This window comes from Schistocerca piceifrons, chromosome 9, assembly GCF_021461385.2.
Source record: "Schistocerca piceifrons isolate TAMUIC-IGC-003096 chromosome 9, iqSchPice1.1, whole genome shotgun sequence".
NCBI classification, from domain to species: Eukaryota; Metazoa; Arthropoda; class Insecta; order Orthoptera; family Acrididae; genus Schistocerca; species Schistocerca piceifrons.
The window spans coordinates 157,372,947-157,399,042 of NC_060146.1; the positions used below are offsets into that span (position 1 = coordinate 157,372,947).

Consider the following 26,096-nt stretch of genomic DNA (forward strand, 5'->3'; position numbering starts at 1 on the left):
CAAATTCACATCATATGAACTATGCCCAATATTCACAGTAATTTACGAGGTAATTTATAGATCATATTCATTTGAAACCCTATAATGTATATATCAGTGTAATCAGGAAAGACTATAGAATTTAATAAAGTCATAAAAATTTTTGATTTTTCCACCATTTATAAGTACCCTGTATCCTTAACTATAATTATCCTTCCATTGGCTGCACAAGGTATGTTGTGAGGTTAGAGGGAAAATGTTCTGGTTGGCACACCCTCTCATAGACCTCTGTCCCTAAGTGCTTAAAAAGTCAATATGATTGAGTGGTCAACTTGGTTTTGTTGTGTCAGGAATAGACTTGTGTAGCCAATCATGTGCCAATGAATTTCAGTGAAGCTGAACAGACAAAAGCAATGGCTTGATGAAAATAATTTTGAATGACGGTGGAATTATTCACATAAAGACTTCATTTTTGTGTTTATAATGTAAAAGACTTAGAACAGTAATTTCCAAGAATGTTTGCCTATCAAAGCTGGGGTCCCAAAACAATAGATATTGAATGTGCGATTCTAAATTGATCGTGTCGCTGCAACTGGTGGCACGTGTTATAAGCAGTGTTTACATCGGTCACTACGGCAATGACAAAGAGGAACATTGACTGAGATACTTTTAATTATGAAGGAAATAACTTGTCTCACTCGTCATCAACATTATTATCATGAAAAAGTCTAATTGATGTGTATGCTACAGGAAGCATTCCCGTTTTGCCATAATGTGAGTACCCGCTGCTTATGTCATGCAAAAAGATGGATAAACTGTCATATGCATGAACTTCTCCTTGCAACTGCAAGTTATGGAAATATAGATAGTGAAACAAGTAGAGTTGGTCTCTTTCTCCTGGATGCCCTTCTTTTAACCCTGTTGTTCTGTTAGTCTGTATGACCCAAAATGGTTATAAATTTCGTTTCTTATTATTTAAATATCAAAATAATTTTATGAAATTTGGTGACTTTGCCTTAAAATGCAAGGGCAGTAAGTGGTTAAAAAAGTTTTAAAATATTTTAAGTCATCTAGTCATAAACCTTAAGAGTTGCATATGTTATGTTCGGGTCAATGTGACCCAACCATGATTATTCTAAAGTCAAAATACTTACTGGTTGTCTCATATTTTATAGTAGTAATAACTTTCATTGTTCACACATACTATCAACATTCAAAAGTCAACAAAGGTGCTGTGTTTACAAGAATGGACTTGTCATTACGACTTGTCCACTGTTTGAGTTGTTCATTGTTTCTGTTCAGTTTGTGTTCTCTATTGTTTGTGGTCAGTCTGAATTGTGACATGGTGATTACATCATTGACTGAAACTGAGTTGGAAAAATTTGCATCTAGATAAACAGTCTAAGGCTCACTTTCAAAGTTTGAAGATCATGTCAATAATGCATATGAAAGCGAGTGTTCTGATGACATTGACGACAGTCCACGGCCTGTTCAAACTAGTGTGCAGACTTCTATTTCTAAAAACGGGAACATAGAATGAAAATTGCAACCACCAGCACAACAAGACTGCCTACCTGCTCCGAACGTCTTCAGTAGTACTCCAGAAGTTACCAGGTATGCAAGCAGCAGAATAAGTGATGCATAAAAAGTTCATTTGAAGTATTATTTTCTACAGCACTTCAGAATGAAATAATAGAGAAGTCAAATATTGAGGGGCAACGAGTTAATGGTAAACAATGGAAAAGCATTGATGATTTTCTTTTTCATGCATACTTAGGACTTCTGTTCCTTGTGGATGTTTATCGCTCACATGAATTTACAAAAAGTTTGTAGGATAAGGGTACTGGGCGGAACATATTTTGAGCAACTATGTCGCTAGAAACATTCTGTAAAAATCACATGTCTTGAGATTTGATAAGAAATCCACTAGAGAGGAAAGACGACCTACCGATCAACTCGCCACAATTCACAGTATCTGGGAGAAGTTGAAAGAAGGCCTTCTTAAACTGTATAATCCAGGGGAAAATTTGACTGTCAACAAACATCTGGTAACATTTAGAGGCCGCTGTTCATTCAAGCAGTACATCCCAAGCAAACTGGAAAAATATGGGATCAAGATATGGACTGTGTTTCACAGCAAATTTTCATATGTACTGAAAGCCCAAATTTATACAGGAAAAGAGTGGAGCAGTTCCAGAAAATTATGGAATGAGAGTAGTTTCTGATCTTACCTGTGATTTGCAAGGTTGGAATGTAACATGACAATTTCTTTGCCATACAATTTGGGCAGCTGCTCCTGAAAAGGAAACTGACAATGTTAAGAATCTTATGTAAAAATTAACCATAGGTTCCACAAAATATGACAAACAGGGAGTGTCTAGTTCTTTCATTTACTTAACAAATGACACTACAGTGCTCAGTCATATTCCTAAGAGAAATAAGAGTGTTGTACTAATGAGCACTCTCCAAAAGTGGTTTTAGATTATAATTGAATCAAAGGGGCTGTAGACACTCTTGATCCTCCAATAGATACATATATATGCAAACGAAAAACCAGTAGATGGCCCATGATAGTTTTCTACAATAGTCTTGATGTTGCTGCTTATAATGCATATTTGTTATGGACTTCGATTGAGCCTAACTGGAATGCAAGAAAATTGACTAGAAGGAGAATATTTTGAGAGTGACTTGGAAAGTCACTGGTTGCAGAGCACATTACATCAAGGAAGCATTTTCCAAGAATGGAAGATTCTTTGAGAATGGTCAGGAGCTTCCAAGACCCTGAGGTGAGTGGCAGGTTGGGCTAAATCAGGATCAACAAGAAACTCTACTAAACGTGCATGCTGTAAGTTCTGTCCTTCAAGCAATGGCAATGAATCAAATATGTTGTGTAGAAAGTGTAATAAACATGTATTCAAAAGGCACATCACTTACTTGTGTAAACTGCAGTGAGTAAGAAGGAAAGAAAGTAACATGGGCAGACAGACAGATGGTTGCTGAGAATGACTTTTTGATGGAAATGTCTGTTGTTCCTGATACATGCTGCATGAATATTAAGATAATACATTTTCTTTAGTGAGGTTCTATGTATCATTACCATCACTATGACCATTAACAACATACTGTAATATAACAACAATGTCGATGGCTTGCAACTGTACGAAAAATGTGTGAGTAGAAGTTTTTTCAGCATCTTATTATGTCTGGCCTTATTGGCCCAGACAGTATATCGCGTGTGGACACTGCAATCGTCAGAACACGTGGACTCTATACAATGGTTCATGAACTCGTGGTTGAATCCTTCTGGTCTTAGTGTCTTGTAGGATTGGGAGCCGTCGTAATCACTTTGCTACTGGGCAGTATAAAGTACTTTATCAAACCAACTAAAGTTACCTTGTCTCTGACTGAGTGAGGTGGCGCAGTGGTTAGCACACTGGACTCTGATTCAGGAGGATGATAGTTCAAACCCGTCTATGGCCATCCTGATTTAGGTTTTCTGTGATTTCCTTAAATCATTTCAGGCAAATGCCAGGATGGTTCCTCTGAAAGGGCACGGCCGATTTCCTTCTCCGTCCTTGTGCTCCATCTCTAATGACCTCATTGTCAGTGAGACGTTAAACACTAAACTACTACTACTACTACTCCTCCTCCTACTCCTCCTCCTCCTCCTCCTCCTCCTCGTCTCTGGAGAACACTCTTACCACAAAGCACTTCTGGGACTCAGGTTGTATACCACTGAATACCCAAATATGTTAGATTTCATTTTTTAAAGGTCGTCCTCTCTGGGTTTTCCTTCTTGCTTTGTGTGTCTCGTCTACTTAAACAACTTTATTTGGTCCACCACTCAGTACACTGTTGTTCGTCACTATTACATAACAGACTTCTAAGAAAAACCAGAAATAGTTGCACGTGGTATTGGTAGGTAACTCACTTTCTGATGCTGTTGCTTACAGGGCGTACTCTCTAATCCAGCGAGCTACAAGAACCGTGGTATGGACTGATAATTTTGAATGGTCAAACCATGTATTTTTCCAGATATTCATTCTTGTATCACAGTTTTGACAGTGAAATTGTAAAGGTATTTCACTATCGCAGCTGTTCTTATGAACTTTTATAGACTTCGCCCCACCGCATACCTGCATGCTCTCTCCTTTAGTCATCAGTTAGTTGTCCATATTTCCATTAGAAGTTCCAACTATTCTCTATATTACATAAGCATGGAATTAGATTCTTCTCCTTCAGGCGAGTGGTGGAAGAAACTTCCTAACATCCAAACCTCCAGATGTTGAGACATTCAGATCGGTACCGAACACTGTGTTTTGATACAGTATCAACCGGAACACCGATTTAATTCGTGTTGTGTGCTGTCATTTAGTAGAAAGTGCGTAGATGATTATTAAAAGTAACACTAGAACTACAGAGTATAACGAAACTGTATCTGTGAGCTATGAATGTGAAGATCTGCTGTGAGTGAATTGGTAGTGTCAGATAGTTGTACTAAAGTTCCAGATTTCGGAACCCACTGGGGGCGGTCTTTTATCAGTTTACATGTGAAAGTGTTATGTGGGAGATCATTTTTCTGACATGTAAAAGAATGTTTTGGAGTTTTTAGCACTGTTCTTTTGGCAGTCTGCTTTAGATTGACTAGTTGAAAGTAAAAAACCTGTAGCATACATTTGTATAGGTAGGTCTGGTGTTGTGTATACAAATGTATGCTATAGGTTTGCTTCTTCCAACTAATGAATCGAAAGCATACTGCTAAAAGAACAGTGCTAAAAACAATGAATCATTCTTTTACATGTCGGGAAAATGTTCTGTCACATAACAATTTCACATGTAAACTGTTAAAAAAAGCCATAATTGAGCTTCGAACTAAAAATATCTAGTATGATGATCTGGCGCTCTATCAGCTCACCTGCCGGTGATAATGACAGATGCAGTTCACAGATACTCTTTGTCCTGTATTCCACAGTTCTGGTGTTACCTTTTAATTACCATTGACACGTATTCTGCTGGGCAACAGCACAAACTAAATTGGTGTTTTGGTTGATACTCTATTGGCACACAATGTTTCGCACCAATCTTAGTGTCTGACATCTGGAGGTTTGGGTGTAAGACACCAGACATCCCAACTCACTGCCGTCGTAAATCATATAGTTTTTCGTGGCAACTCACAAATAATGTATCATACTTCCCCACCCCTCCCACCACCACCACATTCATGTGAGAATTAAGTATGAAAATTTAAGTTTGATATCACATCAGCTCACAGATTTAACTGGGTGCTATAGCTACATTTTGGCCATTACATTTAGGCCTATATGATAACTATGCAGTTCCCAGTCAAATGCTTGGCAGAGGGGCTAAAACCACTTGGGCTATTTCTCTACTCTCTCAAATAACTTGTGGAAAAACTGAGCAACTTATTTTTTTTGAGAGATCAAATTCCTATTTTATTAATACAGTCATTTCTCTCTGTGTAGGTGGGAGTTAGCAAAATATTTTAGTATTTGGAGGAGAATGTTGGTGATTGAAATTTCACGAGCATCTCTCACTGCAGTGAAAAATATCTTTGTTTGAATGACTGCCACCCCAACTTGTGTAACGTATCTGTGACTCACTCTCATGTGTTCCACAATAATACAAAATGACTTGCCCTCGATTGAACTTCAGTGCTCTTTGCCAATTATATCTGGTTAGAATATCGTACTATGCAGAAATCCTCCAGATGACAGCCAAAGACAGTATAAGCAAGCTCATTAGTATATTTGTTACATTTTCTAAATTCTGCTGGTAGTATTTCGTATCCGGAATGAGATTTTCACTCTGCAGCGGAGTGTGCACTGACATTAAACTTACTGGTAGGTTAAAACTGTGTGCCAGACCGAGACTCAAGCTCGGGACTTTTGCCTTTCGCGGGCAAGTGCTCTACCATCTGGGCTACCCCAAGCATGACTCACGCCCTGTCCTCACAGCTCCAGTTCAGCCAGTACCTCGTCTCCTACCGTCCAAACTTCACAGAAGCTCTCTTGCAAAACTGCCAGGAAGTTTCATATAGCACACTCCGTTGCTGAGTGAAAGTCTCATTCTGGAAACCTCCCCCAGGCTGTGGCTAAGCCATATCTTCACATTATCCTTTCTTCGAGGAGTGCTAGTTCTGCTTGGTTCGCAGGAGAACTTCTGTGAAGTTTGTAAGGTAGGAGATGTACTGGCAGAACTGGAGCTGTGAGGATGGGATGTGAGTCGTGCTTGGGTAGCTCAGCTGGTAGAGCACTTGCCCGCGAAAGGCAAAGGTCTCGAGTTAGAGTTTTGGTCCAGGGAGCAGTTTTAATCTGCCAGGAAGTTTCAGTATTTTGTGTGTTGATGTACTGTTGTTGTTCCCGATATTTTTTTGTGTGAGTGTGGTTCCTCTCTCTCTCTCTCTCTCTCTCTCTCTCTCTCTTTGTTCTGCTGCAGCAGCAGCAGCAGCAGTTGTGGGTCATTACATGGAAATTATATTCGTAACACTTCCTGTCCCTTTGTTTAGTTTCAGATTGACACAGTGCTCGTATTCAGATCTGTTTTGCTGGCCAGGGTGGCCGAGCGGTTCTAGGCGCTACAGTCTGGAACCGCGTGACCGCTACGGTCGCAGGTTCTAATCCTGGCTTGGGCATGGATGTTTGTGATGTCCTTAGGTTAGTTAGGTTTAAGTGGTTCTGAGTTCTAGGGGACTGATGACCTCAGAAGTTAAGTCCCATAGTCCTCGGAGCCATTTGAACCAGATCTGTTTTTTAATTTCGTCTTAATGCTTGAAACTAAATGGTGCAAATGTTACATCCTTCATAATCATGGCTCTTAGTGATTGTTCAAAAAATGGTTCAAATGACTCTGAGCACTATGGGACTCAACTGCTGAGGTCATCAGTCCCCTAGAACTTAGAACTACTTAAACCTAACTAACTTAAGGACAACACACACATCCATGCCCGAGGCAGGATTCGAACCTGCAACTGCAGCGGCCGTGCAGCAGTGATTGTTGGAGGGAACATTAAAAACATTTAAAAATTGAACTAGACTGCCCATCTGATAACTAATACCTTTCAGTTCCAGTGATGCGGCTGCTGGTGGCCATTTCCGTTGTGCTGTCACTTCTGCATGCAGTGCAGCATGCAGACGGCATAGCTGTGATGAGTGTGGATTTGGGCTCCGAATGGATGAAGATTGCTATTGTATCGGTAAGTTTCCTGACACTTGTCGTATGCTATTGGTTTCTTTTATGTAGTGACTCTCCCAAAGTAAGTAAAGTAACCCCCTTTTTACGCTTTTCAGCAGATTAATTTAGAAAAGTGTAAAATTCAGGAAAGATAGGAAACAAGACAAGTAAAAATTACTGTATTACTATTACTGTTGTTCTCTTTATATTGTTCAACATATCTAATTTAAAAAAAATTAAATTTTGCTTATTTAAAAATCTGAAATAATTGTTTTTGCTTCTTTCTAAAGGCAATTAGCTCTACTCTTTCGTGAAACTATATGAAAAAGATGTGTGTTTTGTACTCGGAGACTTATTAGTGATAATCGTTATAAAATTTCAGTAAATAAAACTTGTGACACAGTATTGGTTAAAACACTAAAGTTGTCAGTCTTTGTGAACAGAGAATGGGCACACAATCTACAGCTTGTTGCCTTCATGGAGGTATTTCTGTTCAGGGACATCCTCTGTGTGTGTGTGTGTGTGTGTGTGTGTGTGTGTGTGTGTGTGTGTGTAGTCTGCATTTTGTGCTGCATGCCAAGGCTGACTTTGAGAAGGAAGACGATACTTTTTGCAGAAACCTGTAGGAAAATAAATGTTAAAGGTAATGGTAATAATGTCCAAGAAAACTTAAAATGTGAAAAATGTTGTAACACTGAATTGTTAATGATGGGGAAGCATTGTTTTGGACTAACAAGACTTCTGCTTGGACCGAAAAAAATGAACTTAAATAGCAGGAACACACAAAATATGGGAACGTAAAAACTTGTTTTTACTGTACTTCGAAACTGATCATCTTTTTGTATTTTCAGACATTAATGAATGCTACAAAATAAAGGGTGCAACTGTGCTAGTGTCCTTTATCGGTTGCTGCTTCCTCTCGACAGATCCTGTCATACTTGCAAATTTCCTGTTAGAGGGGGCATTCTAAAATTTCTCAGCCCAATGCAAGACTAACACAAGAATGATCAGAACACTATGATGTGTGAGATGCACAACTAATGCTGTTCTGTTGTGCAATAAAACTGCAGCAATAAAACATAAACCAGAGAATAACACCAAAATAAAACTCTGTTCCAAAGGAAACACGCCATTTACATCATCAAAACACGTTGCGTGCACAAGTGTCTGCAGACAGCAAAATGATGAAGACTATGCAGTAGTTCGTAACAAAAAACTGCTTTCCATGAGTGTGATGTCACAATTGTCTACATTTCTAACAGGTTGTGGGAAATATTGCGAATGGGTTTTGAAAAATGTTAATTTTAAAGTAAGTTTCCTTTTACACAAGGCGAATTCTATTATGTGTGAGAATGTGTGATGAATTCCTCGAATCGTGGAGCATTTACTTTCATTCTAAACTTAACACTGGGGATCAGCCACTTAGAAAAATTGAGGGCCCAGAAGACCAACCATTTGTCATTATTTAAAATTTTACTGGCACATTTGTGTTTGATATGTCCTAAACAGCAGCACATGCTAAATAGACCCACGCTTCATTGTTATTTTCTCATATTTATTTTAGTTCCTTCTTATTTTCTCATATTTATTTTAGTTCCTTCTTATTTTCTCATATTTATTTTAGTTCCTTCTTATTTTCTCATACTTATTTTAGTTCCTTCTTATTTTCTCATACTTATTTTAGTTCCTTCTTATTTTCTCATACTTATTTTAGTTCCTTCTTATTTTCTCATACTTATTTTAGTTCCTTCTTATTTTCTCATATTTATTTTAGTTCCTTCATAGATTACAAACTATGAAATAATGATTGCGAAGGATGTAATTGTCATAAAGTGCTTGATTGAATATTTATTCAGCCAGATACACTATGAAATGTTGGGTACAAAGCAGTGAAATTTATGATTTTGCTTGGTAGAAATATTCAGCTGCTGCAGTTTAAGCTATGCTCATAGGAATCTGTCTAATGACACACTTGTGAAAAAAGCAAAAAAATTTTGATGAGCAATATTATATGTGAAAGCTTAGCTTTTCTTGTAGCTATACTGCATGTACATTAATTTAAACCATTAACTTTCCCTGTGCTACTTATCAGTGGTGCTGCTGTTGGCTGACTTATCACAGGCCCTGTGTTCTGAATGTCTGCCATGATTGGCTGGCAAAATCATGTAACATGAGTTATGATTGGCTGACAAAAGCACATTGTAGTCTCGACTTCAGTGCTTCAGAAGCTACAGAGATATATTTGGTGGAATTTGTATTTATACGTCCATAATATGTTAATATGCAGTGTACATGTTGCTGCGCATCAAAGATCTTTCCAGAATGCATTACCCCTTTTTTTTTTTTTTTTTTTTTTTTTTTTTTTTTTTTTTTTTTTTTTGCGTCGTTTAGTTTCCTTAAGTGCCGGGTTGTTCCGCATAGCTGTGAGCTATGTGCTGACTGCCCCTCCATACTGCATCCAGTGAAAATGTTAGTGAAGGATGACATGACAGTCAGTATAGAGGGGGCCCGCCAGGTCCTGTGCATGGAGTTTACGTTTATGTTATGCCAAGTGGATAATGTGGTCTTTCAACCAATGTGGAGGATGTCAGGAAGCCAATTCACCTGACTTTACAGTGGAGAAATTTCATATTATTGGATTCAATTATCATTGATAAAAGGTGTGAAAGATCATAGATGTTGCAAAGGTATCTGTAGGCTGTTCCCATCACATTTTACATTCAGTTTTGTGTACAGTATCAGTTTCAGCTCAACAGTTGCGACATGAGTCCAGGCATGTTCTGATACCAACAAAGTATTGGTAACGATTCAAATGAGTGGTAGCAGAATCCTGTGATACTACTTGTATGAGAGCTCTAAAAGTATTGATACCTACTTGTATTGATAGTTAAAAAAAAATATTAAGGGGAACTGATTCGGAGTATGTGAGAGGTTATTTGCTTTTTTATGTAGTCTAATAAAACACATTACTTTTATTTTTTATAAATGATGATCCTTTTTTTAAAAAAACAACAGCATTTTGAAATGTTTCCCAATAATAGCAATTGATGTCAATATTTAGGAAACGGCATATTTCTGTTCTGAGTTGTTGTTGTCGTTGTTGTTGTTGTGGTCTTCAGTCCTGAGACTGATTTGATGGAGCTCTCCATGCTACTCTATCCTGTGCAATTTTCTTCATCTCCCAGTACTTACTACAACCTACATCCTTCTGAATCTGCTAAGTGTATTCGTCTCTTCATCTCCCTCTACGATTTTTACCCTCCACGCTGCCCGCCAATGCTAAATTTGTGATCTCTTGATGCCTCAGAACATGTCCTACCAACCGGTCCCTTCTTGTCAAGTTGTGCCACAAACTCCTCATATCCCCAATTCTATTCAGTACCTTCTCATTAGTTATGTGATCTACCCATCTAATCTTCAGCATTCTTCTGTAGCACCACATTTCGAAAGCTTCTATTCTCTTCTTGTCCAAACTATTTATTGTCCATGTTTCACTTCCATACATAGCTACACTCCATACAAATACTTCCTGACACTTAAATCAGTACTCAATGTTAACAAATTTCTCTTCTTCAGAAACGCTTTCCTTGCCACTGCCAGTCTAAATTTTATATCCTCTCTACTTCGACCATCATCAGTTATTTTGCTCCCCAAATACAAAAACTCCTTTACTACTTTAAGTGTATTATTTCCTAATCTAATTCCCTTAGCATCATCCGACTTAGACTACATTCCATTATCCTCGTTTTGCTTTTGTTGTTGTTCATCTTATACCCTCCTTCCAAGACACTATCCATTCCGTTCAACTGCTCTTCCAAGTCCTTTGATGTCTCTGACAGAATTACAATGTCATCAGCGAACCTCAAAGTTTTTATTTCTTCTCCATGGGTTTTAATACCTACTCCGAATTTTTCTTTTGTTTCCTTTACTGCTTGCTTAATATACAGATTGAACAACATCAGGAAGAGGCTACAACCCTGTCTCACTCCCTTCCCAACCACTGCTTGCCTTTCATATCCGTTGACTCATAACTGCCATTTGGTTTCTGTACAAATTGTAAAAAGCCTTTTGGTCCCTGTATTTTACCCTTGCCACCTTTAGAATTTGAAAGAGAGTATTCCCATCAACAATGTCAAAAGCTTTTTCTAAGTCTACATATGCTAGAAACGTAGGTTTGCTTTTCCTTAATCTTTCTTCTAAGATAAGTCGTAAGGTCAATATTACCTCACGTGTTCCATCATTTCTACGGAATCCAAACTGATCTTCCCCGAGGTCGGCTTCTACCAGTTTTTCCATTTGTCTGTAAAGAATTCGCGTTAGTACTTTGCAGCTGTGACTTATTAAACTGATAGTTTGGTAATTTTCACATCTGTCAACACTTGTTTTCTTTGGGGTTGGAATTATTATATTCTTCTTGAAGTCTGAGGGTATTTTGCCTGTCTCATACATCTTGCTCACCAGATGGTAGTGTGTTGTCAGGACTGGCTCTCCCAAGGCCGCCAGTAGTTCTAATGGAATGTTGTCTATTTCCGAGGCCTTGTTTCGACTCAGGTCTTTCAGTGCTCTGTCAAACTCTTCACGCAGTATCGTATCTCCCATTTCATCTTCATCTACATCCTCTTCCATTTCCATAGTATTGTCCTCAAGTACATCGCCCTTGTATAGACCCTCTATATACTTCCTCCACCTTTCTACTTTCCCTTCTTTGCTTAGAACTGGGTTTCCATCTGAGCTCTTGATATTCATACAAGTGGCTCTCTTTTTTTCCAAAGGTCTCTTCAATTTTGCTGTACACAGTATCTATCCTACCCCTAGTGAGATAAGCCTCTATATCCTTACATTTGTCCTCTAGCCACCCCTGCTTAGCCATTTTGCACTTCCTGACGATCTCATTTTTGAGATGTTTGTATTCCGTTCTGTCTGCTTCATTTACTGCATTTTTATATTTTCTCCTTTCATCAACTAAATTCAATATTTCTCCTGTTACCCAAGGATTTCTACTATCCCTCGTCTTTTCACCTACTTGATCCTCTGCTGCCTTCACTACTTCATCACTCAGAGATATCCATTCTTCTTCTACTGTATTTGTTTCCCCCATTCCTGTCAATTGTTCCCTTATGCTCTCCCTGAAACTCGTACAACCTCTGGTTCTTTCAGTTTATCCAGGTCCCATCTCCTTAAATTCCCACCTTTTTGCAGTTTCTTCAGTTTTAATTTACAGTTCATAACCAATAGATTGTGGTCAGAGTCCACATCTGCCCCTGGAAATGTCTTACAATTTAAAACCTGGTTCCTAAATCTCTGTCTTACCATTATATAATCTATTTGAAACCTGTCAGTATCTCCAGGCTTCTTCCATGTATACAACCGTCTTTTATGATTCTTGAACCAAGTGTTAGCTATGATTAAGTTGTGCTCTGTGCAAAATTCTACAGGCGGCTTCCTCTTTCATTTCTTCCCCCCAATCCTACTACGTTTCCTTCTCTCCCTTTTCCTACTACTGAATTCCAGTCACCCATGACTATTAAATTTTCGTCTCCCTTCACTACCTGAATAATTTCTTTTATCTCGTCATACATTTCTTCAATTTCTTCGTCATCTGCAGAGCTAGTTGGCATTATAAACTTGTACTACTGTGGTAATCATGGGCTTCGTGTCTATCTTGGCCCAGTAATGCGTTCACTATGCTGTTTGTAGTAGCTTACCCGCACTCCTATTTTTTTATTCATTATTAAACCTACTCCTGCATTACCCCTATTTGATTTTGTATTTATAACACTGCATTCGCCTGACCAAAAGTCTTGTTCCTCCTGCCACCAAACTTCACTAATTCCCACTATATCTAACTTTAACCTATCCGTTTCCGTTTTTAAATTTTCTAGCCTACCTGCCCGATTAAGGGATCTGACATTGCACGCTCCGATCCGTAGAACGCCAGTTTTCTTTCTCCTGATTATGACGTCCTCTCGAGTAGTCCCCGCCCGGAGATCCAAATGGGGGACTATAATACCTCCGGAATATTTGACCCAAGAGGAGACCATCATCATTTAACCTTAGAGTAAAACTACATGCCCTCGGGAAAAATTACAGCTGGAGTTTCCCCTTGCTTTCAGCCGTTCGCAGTACCACAACAGCAAGGCCGTTTTGGTTAGTGTTACAGGGCCAGATCCGTCAATCATCCAGACTGTTGCCCCTGCAACTACTGAAAAGGCTGCTGCCTCTCTTCAGGAACCACATGTTTGTCTGGCCTCTCAACAGATACCCACCAGTTGTGGTTGCACCTACTGCATGACCATCTGTATTGCTGAGGCATACAAGCCTCCCCACCAACGGCAAGGTCCATGGTTCATTGGAGGGGGAGGGGGGTGTTCTGAGTTATAGTTACAGATTTTAAAAATAAACATTTACTAAGGCAGATGTTGCAACAACGGTAAGATATTGTTGAAGTTTCACTGTACTTTTCAAAGGATGACACTTCCTAGTCCTAACTTTAAAACTCACAGTGATTGATAATTGAAGCTACGTAGTGAAAGAAATTAAATTAATTAAAATAATGACTTGTGATCTAAAAATAATCCTCCACAGATATAACTACATTGTATCGGAAGATATCAAAAGAGAATTTTAGTAGGTTCATACACACCTTTAGTTTATTTTGGAAGGCTCAGAGGCACTGCTGCCGACTTTGTTGTTTTCATTCTACAACAGTACGGTGAGTACTGACATGTTTAAGTTGGCCAGATTGCTACAAAACTGCATACTTTCAAAACATTGTTCGCACTTTGCAGTGGCGTCATTTTGTTTGCACTTTGCAATGGCGTCATTCATTTTAGTAAAATGAACCATGTGTCAGATTTTTGCAGTGCCATAACAGAATAAAAACTAACAGGCTTTTGACATAAGTGTGCACTGCACGATTGCAGACCACAACAAACAGTATGGCCAGTGAAACAGGTGAACAGGCCTGATGGACGAAGAGTTGCGCAAGTGGCAGAGGACATTACCATAGACTCTAGCAGTCAGTCAGTATTCAGAATTGCTTAAAATTGATTCAATACAAGTGCTTTTCTTTCATATTTACTTCTTCTGGAACATCTCTGCATGTGGGTGAGCCATTGACTTAAAATGCATGAATTGACACATTTTGTGTAAGTGGTGGAGCTGTTAAAACAAAGGGTGTCATACTGTGAAAGTGCCCGGGGCTAATTAAAATAGTTTCATCTGGTAATGAAAGTAATGACAGTAATGACTACTGTTTTTGTATTGTGGCACTTGGACTACATCTAGATTAGATCCCTCACTGGCTAGAGTTTGGCTTACATGTATCTCACTTTCTATTTGCGCTAAATGTGATCACCTTGGATAGAGTTTAAGTTCTTTCCTATGACAGTAATGCACAGTCAGGTTTGTCTTGATTTCTTGCCATAGAACTGTGTGACCTTCACATGGCGCTGTTTGCTTTAAACTCCTCAATATTTATGAATATGGTTCCCAGTTACTACTGTGTTCTCACATTTGAAGTGACTGTGTGGATGAATATTTGTGTTAAATTATGAGACTGAAAGTGAGAAAAATGTTTGCGTTGTGTTGTTGAAGCCCTATTTTGATGAGGATGTTAAAAGCTGTGAAGTGTTTGGACTAAACGCATTGACTTTATAATGTTACTGTTGGGGAAAAAAATAAAGAATTTTTATTTCATTCTCACACTGTCACGTTAAACTGATTGGGAAATTAAATAAATTAACTGCTGCCAGACACCATTATTGAGGGTGTATATGTTTTGAATCAAGTTTTGTAATTTTGACTCATAAGAACTGGTACTCTAACAAAGAATTTTGCTTTAGCCCACTACTGCAGAATAATACTACAGCAATAAACATAAATGAGAGACTAACACCAAAATAAAACTTAAGTTGCAAAGAAAATATGCCATTTAGAACAATAAAACACAGTGCACTCACAAGCATATGCTGACAGCAAAGTGTGCAATAATTGGGAAAGCTTGAAGAGTCACACGTGCAATAGTCGTTAGAATGAATGTGCACGCACATTTTGTTCTGACACATGTAAATCCACTGTATGATGGAGGTTTAACTATTCGTTACACATTGTGGATGTAAATAAACAGTGACTGGTAACAATAGTTTCATTCAATTACAAGTCACCTGCAATTCTCACATTTAAATTTAAATAAATTGAAAAATCTAATACTTTTTCATCAGTAATTTGAAATGTTTCAGAATTTGTACTTGCCTTTCTTCCAGCCTGGTGTACCGATGGAAATTGTGCTTAACAAAGAATCGAAGAGGAAAACACCTGCAACTATCGCTTTCCGGGACGGAGAGCGATCGTTTGGTGAGGATGCACTCGTGGTTGGAGTGCGGTTCCCCCAGAACAGTTACAGCTACCTGCTCGACTTGCTGGGGAAGAGTGTGGACAATCCTTTGGTACAACTCTTCCAGAAGAGGTTTCCCTATTACAAAATAGAAGCGGACCCTGATAGGGGCACGGTAGTCTTCAGGCATGACAGGTAATTGTGTGGGAAGTAGTGTTCTGTTTCTGCCTCTGTAAAGAAATACTTTTGTAAATTTAACAGATGAAAGAGAATTTGGAAACACTCTACAGGACCACAGTTGTTTCACCCAGTGTAACGTAGAGTAACCATTGGAATAGGAAAAAAAAGTATTTGCCTGACAGAATAAAAATTAGGAATAATTTGAGTATTGCAGTTATCATTAAATTTGCCACACATTGACATGGTTGTACAAATCTGACACCTCCAGTCTATGGAGTCTACATATGAATTTGATTAGTTCATGGACAATCCCATGTCAAATGAACACCCAATTTACCTCATCATTTTAGATTTTGCTAAATGTGGTGCGCTCATAGTGGGCATTGAGACTAACAAGGGGAGGCCGCCAATTGTGAAATTCAGATTCGATTCATACTGCGCATAATAAAAGTTCATGGCCAGATAATGGGGCAAAGCACCAAGATGCACTTCTCAGCCGTTGTCGAGAAAATCGACAGTTAAAAGAAATCGTTGCGGTGAAATACTCTCTACGTCGTACGATTACTTATTTTCTACACCGTCGTGGTGCAGCGGTAAGCGGTCGGATTCGTAATCCGAAGGTCGCTGGATCGATTCTCGCGTCTTGTTACTTCTTTTTTAAGTATTTGTTTTTTGTAATTCAAATTATATATATATGTTGTTGAAAGTCGTTTGTCGTGGAAAAACTGGCGACTTTGAACATCATTATGTTTTCCGCAAACAAAGTTGTATTTCACAAATGTTATTAATTATCTTCATAATATTAACCACGTATAGTTAACGGAAGACGTAGAAACGATATTCCGAAACGAATACGTATAGCGTAAGTCAAACGTTCGAATTAGAATAGAGACCCCACGAACACAAACTTGCTGTGGCAGGTACGAAATATAAACTCCGTTACTCGTTCGTTACACTTGAAGGACAGATGTTGAATGGGCCGAAACGAACCGCCACATAACAGCGTAGTTGCCTGCTCACTTCGAAAGAAGGTAGATGCTGTCCCTAGCGCAACTTATAACATCGTCGAAAATCAGTGCGGACGGGAGAGCTTTGGTACACCCTGTTAACCAAACGGAAAAATGGAGGCGGTACAATTGGAGAGCGATCCGCCTTCACCAACATGCATAAGCAATACTTACCGAACGAAAGCGCTGGCAGGTCGATAGACACACAAACAAACACAAACATACACACAAAATTCAAGCTTTCGCAACAAACTGTTGCCTCATCAGGAAAGAGGGAAGGAGAGGGGAAGACGAAAGGAAGTGGGTTTTAAGGGAGAGGGTAAGGAGTCATTCCAATCCCGGGAGCGGAAAGACTTACCTTAGGGGGAAAAAAGGACAGGTATACACTCGCACACACGCACATATCCATCCACACATACAGACACAAGCAGACATATTTAAAGACAAAGAGTTTGGGCAGAGATGTCAGTCGAGGCAGAAGTGTAGAGGCAAAGAAGTTGTTGAAAGACAGGTGAGGTATGAGTGGCGGCAACTTGAAATTAGCGGAGATTGAGGCCTGGCGGATGACGAGAAGAGAGGATATACTGAAGGGCAAGTTCCCATCTCCGGAGTTCGGATAGGTTGGTGTTGGTGGGAAGTATCCAGATAACCCGGACGGTGTAACACTGTGCCAAGATGTGCTGGCTGTGCACCAAGGCATGTTTAGCCACAGGGTGATCCTCATTATCAACAAACACTGTCTGCCTGTGTCCATTCATGCGAATGGACAGTTTGTTGCTGGTCATTCCCACATAGAATGCATCACAGTGTAGGCAGGTCAGTTGGTAAATCACGTGGGTGCTTTCACACGTGGCTCTGCCTTTGATCGTGTACACCTTCCGGGTTACAGGACTGGAGTAGGTGGTGGTGGGAGGGTGCATGGGACAGGTTTTGCATCGGGGGCGGTTACAAGGAAAGGAGCCAGAGGGTAGGGAAGGTGGTTTGGGGATTTCATAGGGATGAACTAACAGGTTACGAAGGTTAGGTGGACGGCGGAAAGACACTCTTGGCGGAGTGGGGAGGATTTCATGAAGGATGGATCTCATTTCAGGGCAGGATTTGAGGAAGTCGTATCCCTGCTGGAGAGCCACATTCAGAGTCTGGTCCAGTCCCGGAAAGTATCCTGTCACAAGTGGGGCACTTTTGTGGTTCTTCTGTGGGGGATTCTGGGTTTGAGGGGACGAGGAAGTGGCTCTGGTTATTTGCTTCTGTACCAGGTCAGGAGGGTAGTTGCGGGATGCGAAAGCTGTTTTCAGGTTGTTGGTGTAATGATTCAGGGATTCCGGACTGGAGCAGATTCGTTTGCCACGAAGACCTAGGCTGTAGGGAAGGGACCGTTTGATGTGGAATGGGTGGCAGCTGTCATAATGGAGGTACTGTTGCTTGTTGGTGGGTTTGATGTGGACGGACGTGTGAAGTTGGCCATTGGACAGGTGGAGGTCAACGTCAAGGAAAGTGGCATGGGATTTGGAGTAGGACCAGGTGAATCTGATGGAACCAAAGGAGTTGAGGTTGGAGAGGAAATTCTGGAGTTCTTCTTCACTGTGAGTCCAGATCATGAAGATGTCATCAATAAATCTGTACCAAACTTTGGGTTGGCAGACTTGGGTAACCAAGAAGGCTTCCTCTAAGCGACCCATGAATAGGTTGGCGTACGAGGGGGCCATCCTGGTACCCATGGCTGTTCCCTTTAATTGTTGGTATGTCTGGCCTTCAAAAGTGAAGAAGTTGTGGGTCAGGATGAAGCTGGCTAAGGTAATGAGGAAAGAGGTTTTAGGTAGGGTGGCAGGTGATCGGCGTGAAAGGAAATGCTCCATCGCAGCGAGGCCCTGGACATGCGGAATATTTGTGTATAAGGATGTGGCATCAATGGTTACAAGGATGGTTTCCGGGGGTAACAGATTGGGTAAGGATTCCAGGCGTTCAAGGAAGTGGTTGGTGTCTTTGATGAAGGATGGGAGACTGCATGTAAAGCCTTCTTGGTTACCCAAGTCTGCCAACCCAAAGTTTGGTACAGATTTATTGATGACATCTTCATGATCTGGACTCACAGTGAAGAAGAACTCCAGAATTTCCTCTCCAACCTCAACTCCTTTGGTTCCATCAGATTCACCTGGTCCTACTCCAAATCCCATGCCACTTTCCTTGACGTTGACCTCCACCTGTCCAATGGCCAACTTCACACGTCCGTCCACATCAAACCCACCAACAAGCAACAGTACCTCCATTATGACAGCTGCCACCCATTCCACATCAAACGGTCATTTCCCTACAGCCTAGGTCTTCGTGGCAAACGAATCTGCTCCAGTCCGGAATCCCTGAATCATTACACCAACAACCTGAAAACAGCTTTCGCATCCCGCAACTACCCTCCTGACCTGGTACAGAAGCAAATAACCAGAGCCACTTCCTCGTCCTCTCAAACCCAGAATCCCCCACAGAAGAACCACAAAAGTGCCCCACTTGTGACAGGATACTTTCCGGGACTGGACCAGACTCTGAATGTGGCTCTCCAGCAGGGATACGACTTCCTCAAATCCTGCCCTGAAATGAGATCCATCCTTCATGAAATCCTCCCCACTCCGCCAAGAGTGTCTTTCCGCCGTCCACCTAACCTTCGTAACCTGTTAGTTCATCCCTATGAAATCCCCAAACCACCTTCCCTACCCTCTGGCTCCTTTCCTTGTAACCGCCCCCGATGCAAAACCTGTCCCATGCACCCTCCCACCACCACCTACTCCAGTCCTGTAACCCGGAAGGTGTACACGATCAAAGGCAGAGCCACGTGTGAAAGCACCCACGTGATTTACCAACTGACCTGCCTACACTGTGATGCATTCTATGTGGGAATGACCAGCAACAAACTGTCCATTCGCATGAATGGACACAGGCAGACAGTGTTTGTTGATAATGAGGATCACCCTGTGGCTAAACATGCCTTGGTGCACAGCCAGCACATCTTGGCACAGTGTTACACCGTCCGGGTTATCTGGATACTTCCCACCAACACCAACCTATCTGAACTCCGGAGATGGGAACTTGCCCTTCAGTATATCCTCTCTTCTCGTCATCCGCCAGGCCTCAATCTCCGCTAATTTCAAGTTGCCGCCACTCATACCTCACCTGTCTTTCAACAACTTCTTTGCCTCTACACTTCTGCCTCGACTGACATCTCTGCCCAAACTCTTTGTCTTTAAATATGTCTGCTTGTGTCTGTATGTGTGGATGGATATGTGCGAGTGTATACCTGTCCTTTTTTCCCCCTAAGGTAAGTCTTTCCACTCCCGGGATTGGAATGACTCCTTACCCTCTCCCTTAAAACCCACTTCCTTTCGTCTTCCCCTCTCCTTCCCTCTTTCCTGATGAGGCAACAGTTTGTTGCGAAAGCTTGAATTTTGTGTGTATGGTTGTGTTTGTTTGTGTGTCTATCGACCTGCCAGCGCTTTCGTTCGGTAAGTCACCTCATCTTTGTTTTTATATATAATTTTTCCCACGTGGAATGTTTCCTTCTATTATAATGATATATATATATTACAAAAAACTAATAATAAAAAAAATTGCATGGTGCGAGATTCGAACCGGCAACCTTCGAATTACGAACCCGAGTGCTTACCGCTGCGCCACGGCGCTGTAGAAAATTGTTAATCATAGAGAGTATTTCACCGCAACGGTTTCTTTTAACTGTCGATTTTCTCGACAACGGCTGAGAAGTGCATCTTGGTGCTTTGCCATATTACACCTCTGGCCATGAGCTTTTATTATGCGCAGTATGAATCGAATCTGAATTTCACAATTGGCGGCCTCCCCTTGTAAGAAAATTATCAAATTCCAATTTATCTCAAACTATTTTCTGAAGTATGACTAAGCAAAGCTTTCAAACATTGGCAAAAAAGCATGACCAGATTAGCTTTAAATTGCTCTAGGAGCTGTTATAATTGAGCTAGAGAATTGGGGAATGGTTGATTTTGCATAGTTTTTAGTTCTGTTTCCGGTGATGTACAACAGATCATGGGTTCTAATTAAGAAATTTTTATCCTTAAAAGCCTATCGAAATTTTGATTTAATTTTTTTGTTGAGAACACATAATTTACTATTTTCAAAGTAGTTAGATAGATACTTAGTACTTTTGTAAATAGAACTATGGGATGATGATGGGTTCCTTGTTTAAAAAATTGTTCATATCTCTTTCTTCACTAGTAGCTCTGTTTTGACCAAACTTACCTTTAACAAACACGCATTTAATTAAAATACACAAAGGCAACTACAAAATCAGTAATATCAAAATATCGTAATCTTAAAGAAAAACCAATCGGCATTTTCTATAATTAAATTAAGTTAATCGCTTTCTTTTATTTTAATACAATTTTAACTACTAACGTACACTACTGGCCATTAAATTTGCTACACCGCGAAGATGACATGATACAGACGCGAAATTTAACTGACAGGAAGATGATGCTGTGATATGCAAATTACCAGCTTTTCAGAGCATTCACACAAGGTTGGTGCTGGTGGTGACACCTACGACGTGCTGACATGAGGAAAGTTTCCAAATGATTTCTCATACACAAACAGCAGTTGACCGGCATTGCCTGGTGAAACGTTGTTGTGATGCCTTGTGTAAGGAGGAGAAATGCGTACCATCACGTTTCCGACTTTGATAAAGGTGAGATTGTAGCCTGTCACGATTGCAGTTTATTGTATCGTGACATTGCTGCTCGCATTGATCGAGATCCAATGACTGTTAGCAGAACATGGAATCGCTGGGTTCAGGAGGGTGATACAGAACGCCGTGCTGGATCCCAATGGCCTCGCATCAGTAGCAGTCGAGATGACAGGCATCTTATCCGCATGGCTGTAACGGATTGTGCAGCCACGTCTCGATCTTGTCAGCCTCAATAGTGGCGCCCCGACTTTCCTCTCGGACTCTACTCATATCTACTCCCAGTTGGACCTCTCGATCTGTTCTACCACTCTTGCCCGTCAGTTCGAGTGGTATGTCCTTTCTGACATCTATTCGAGTGACCATTTCCCCTGTGTCGTTCATCTCCTGGACCCCGAATGCATTTTACTAAGAGCCTCAATTTCTCCGAAGATATTCTCGATATGCTGTACAAAGAACATGGGCTTGGAGGTGGTGAATGTCCCCCATCGGTCCGAGAACAGACTAAATAGCGGGGGAAGTATTTTGCCCCAAGCCGGCGGGCCTGTCCTTCCTCCCAGGGAGTGGCCAAGGGGGGAAAGGCAGAAGTACCAGAACCAGAGACTGAACCTTTCCTCTTAGAAGACGTGGCCACAGAGCAACCTGATGCATGTTGACGTTTCATCTGTGAAACGTCCGCTCCGATGCCACTCATTCCGACCAGGGGCTCTCCCCACGGGCGCCACCCAGCCTCAGCAAGGGCCACCTGGCACGATGACCGTTGCCGGGAGTCCTGATGCCCCAGGTAGATGGGCATCTACCCCTTGGCTTACGTGGGGAGGGTGCAGCTCAGGTATCGGCAGTACGATCCCTGTGTTGTCAGGCGGCTACAACCTAGAGGGTACATGACAACCCCACCACAATGGGCTGGCTACCGTGCTGGATTTCGGGTGCCATGGAAAGTCCATCATGATCGTAGGTGCAGATGGGAACGCACTATGGGCGTAACTTGTGCAACCCATCAGGTGTTTAGGCCCAAATTGATGAACAGTGGGTGCAGTTACGATGCCGTGACAATGATGAGTGCCAAGGTCTTAGTGCACTGAGGACCGGTGATACACCACATAAGGTGTCCTTCCCCAAAAGCCTTGTACTTCTGTGGAATTTTGAAAAATGGAGGTCAAACCTCAATGGGGACCATCACATTGAAGGCCGAAATGTTTGAAACTCCTTTTAGTCACCTCTTATGACAGGCAGGAATACCTCGGGCCTATTCTTACCCCGGACCCGCAGGGGGGCGGCAGCTCTGTGTTAAAGTACCCATGAACTTAACGATGAAAATGGGTTGGAGCCCTATCCTGCTGAAAGATGAACTGAGGGTCCGATTGCATTTGAGGCATCAGCCATTGCTGAAACTTGTCGAAGTAGAAATATCCAGTGACAGTGCTCTCGGCGAAGAAGGGCCCGTACAATTTTCGACGTGACAAGGCACAGAAAACATTTATCTTTGAGGAATCACCCTCAGATTCAATGCATTCGTGTGGGTGCTTTGTACCCCAGATTTGACAATTGCGCCTGTTCACTTTCTCATTAGTGTGAAAAGTGGTTTTGCTGCTGTAAATTAAGCGATCAACAATGCCATCCCCATCCTCATCCTCATCCTCATTCAATAGTTGCAACTGCAAACAAAACTCAAAACGCTTGTCTCTATCATCATCATTGAGCTTCTGCACTAGCTCCACTTTGAATCGTTTCATAGTTAGCTATTGTCTCATCCACACTGTCAGTGGAGCCATTTCAAGTTCACGGGATGCATGATGCACCGACTTCTTTGGACTCCTTATGAATGTCTCTCGTAAATGCTCCACATTCACTTAACTCACACTGGGACGTCCACTTATCTTTGCCACACACAAGCATCCCATCTTAACGAATTTGTTGTGCCAATGGTAAATGGCCTTCCTTTTTGTTCTAAACATCTGTTGAAGAGCTGTAGCACACTTGTTTTTGTCAAACTCCAACACACTGAAAGCCTGAAATCAGCATGTTTGCGACTAGCGCTGACTATCACCAACTCACCAAACAATGCTGTGGCAGTATATGTGAAAACCCTGTATTTAATAGTTCTGATCCTAGCATCATGGGCCAAAGCTGTTAGATGAATACTTACACTTGTTTCAAACCTTACTGAAATTTATAGTCATAAGACACCATGCTCAATATTTTTGTTTTGCCAATTAATACACTATTGCCAATTAAAATTGCTACACCAAGAAGAAGTGCAAATGATAAACGGGTATTCATTGGACAAATATATTATACTAGAACTGACATGGGATTACATTTTCACGCAATTTGCGTGCATAGATCATGAGGAATCAGCACCCAGAACGATCACCTCTGGCCGTAATAACGGCCTTGATAAGCCTGGGCATTGAGTCAAACAGAGCTTGGATGGCGTGTACAGGTACAGCTGCCTATGCAACTTCAACACGATACCACAGTTCATCAAGACTAGTGACTGGCATATTGTGACGAGCCAGTTGCTCGGACACCATTGACCAGATGTTTACAATTGGTGAGAGATCTGGAGAATGTGCTGGCCGGGGCAGCAGTCCAACATTATCTGTATCCAGAAAGACCCGTACAGGACCACCAAAGAAGACGAAGTAAATATTCCTGAAATCCAATCAAGAACAACTGTCAAGAGGGGAAACATAGAAGTACAGATCTTCGGTGTTGCAAAGCAGCTTAAATCACTTAATAAAGACAAGGTTTCTGGTCCAGGGTGTATACCAGTCAGGTTCCTCTCAGAGTATGCTGATACAGCAGCTCTATATTTAGCAATTATATACAACTGCTCGCTCACAGAAAGATCCGTACTGGAAAATTGCCTAAGTCTCACCAATATCCAAAAAGGGAAATAGGAGTAACCCGTTGCATTACAGGCCCATATCACTAACGTTGATTTGTAGTGAGCTTTTGGAACATATACTGTAATTGAATGTTACGAAGAACCTTGAAGAAAATGATTTATTGAAACACTGTTACCACGGATTCAGAAAATATTGTTCTTGTGAAACACAGCTAGCTCTTTATACTCTTGAAGTAATGAGTGCTGTTGACAGGGGATGTCAAATTGAGTCCATATTTTTAGATTTCCAGAAGGCTTTAGACACTGTTCTTCACAAGCGTCTTCTAACCAAACTGCGTGCCTATGGAATATCGCCTCAGTTGTGCGACTGGATTCGTGGTTCGTGTCAGGAAGGTCACAGTTCGTTGTAATGGTTGGAAAGTCATTGAGTAAAACAGAAGTGATATCCGGCATTCCCCAAGGAAGTGCTTCAGGCCCTCTATTGTTCCTGACGTATATTCACGATATAGGAGACAATCTTAGTAACCGTCTTATATTGTTTGCAGATGATGCTGTCATTTACCATCTTATAAAGTCATCAGATGATCAAAACGACTTGCAAAATGATTTATATAAGATATCTATATGGTACAAAAAGTGGCAATTTACCCTGAATAAGGAAAAGTGTGAAGTTATTCACATGAGTACTAAAAGAAATCAGCTAAATTTCGATTACGCGATAAGTCACACAAATCTGAAGGCTGTAAATTCAACTAAATACTTAGGGATTACAATTACAAATAACTTAAATTGGAATGATCACATAGACAATATTGTGGGTTGAGCAAACCAAAGACTGCGATTCGTTGGCAGGACACTTAGAAGGTGCAACAGGTCTACTAAAGAGTCTGCTTACACCACACTTGTCCGCCCTATTCTGGAGTATTGCTGTGCGGTGTGGGATCCGCATGAGGTGGGACTGACTGATGATATCGAAAAAGTACAAAGAAGGGCAGCTAGTTTTGTGTTATCGCAAAATAGGGGAGGTAGTGCCACAGACATGATACGTGAATTGGAGTGGCAATCGTTAAAACAAAGGCATTTTTCGTTGCGATGGGATCTTCCCATGAAATTTCAATCACCTGTTTTATCTTCTGATTGCGAAAACATTCTTTTGGTACCCACACATAGGGATAAATAATCATCACAATAAAATAAGAGAAATCAGGGCTCGCACAGGAAAATTTAAGTACTTGTTTTTCCCTGTGTGCCGTTCGAGAGTGGAACGATAGACAGCTTGAAGGTTGTTCATTGAACCGTCTGCCAGGCATTTTATTGTGAATAGCAGAGTAATCACGTAGATGTAGACCCAAGCCTTACTGCATTTTCTGTTAATAGGGTCATGGTTATATTCACTTGACTGGTATATGTTGGGCTCTAATTGTGCCATCTGTGTGTGTAGTGGAGCTATTTTTATTTAAACAAGTGGCTCATTAAATGGACGCAAACTACAAAGCATGCATTAAAAAAAGGGGAAGCAGTTTGTATTTTACAAATACAAAATATGTATATTTTAAGTATTTAAAATAAAAATGCATTTTGAATGCGTTTTGAAAAAGTATTTCAAGTGGAGTATAAAAATAGATATTTTGCATTTTGTATGTGCATTTCAGATATATGTATTTCATATCTCCGTTCATTCTTTTTTAATGTTTTACATGTCTGTGTAATTTGTAGGTGTGAAAAATAATATCAAATATATAATTAAATAATAAGTAATCTATACAGCAATCGGGAAACATTTTAAGTTTCCACTTTCTCAGTGATGTGAGTTAAGTGCACATGGTCTTGCACATCTCTCATTTTTGT

General features: G+C 40.7%; 1 protein-coding gene across 3 annotated transcripts in view; it reads left to right on the top strand.

Moving 5' to 3' along the window:
• The window catches only part of LOC124717016 (hypoxia up-regulated protein 1), a 98,468-nt gene that overhangs the window by 8,929 nt on the left and 63,443 nt on the right, over positions 1–26,096 (top strand). For all 3 annotated transcript variants that reach the window (XM_047243660.1, XM_047243662.1, XM_047243661.1), the window contains exons 2-3: positions 7,062–7,192; positions 15,435–15,700. In XM_047243660.1, coding sequence (XP_047099616.1) covers positions 7,070–7,192; positions 15,435–15,700 — 389 coding nt within the window. In that variant the 5' untranslated portion in view covers positions 7,062–7,069. The remainder of the gene's footprint in view (positions 1–7,061; positions 7,193–15,434; positions 15,701–26,096) is intronic.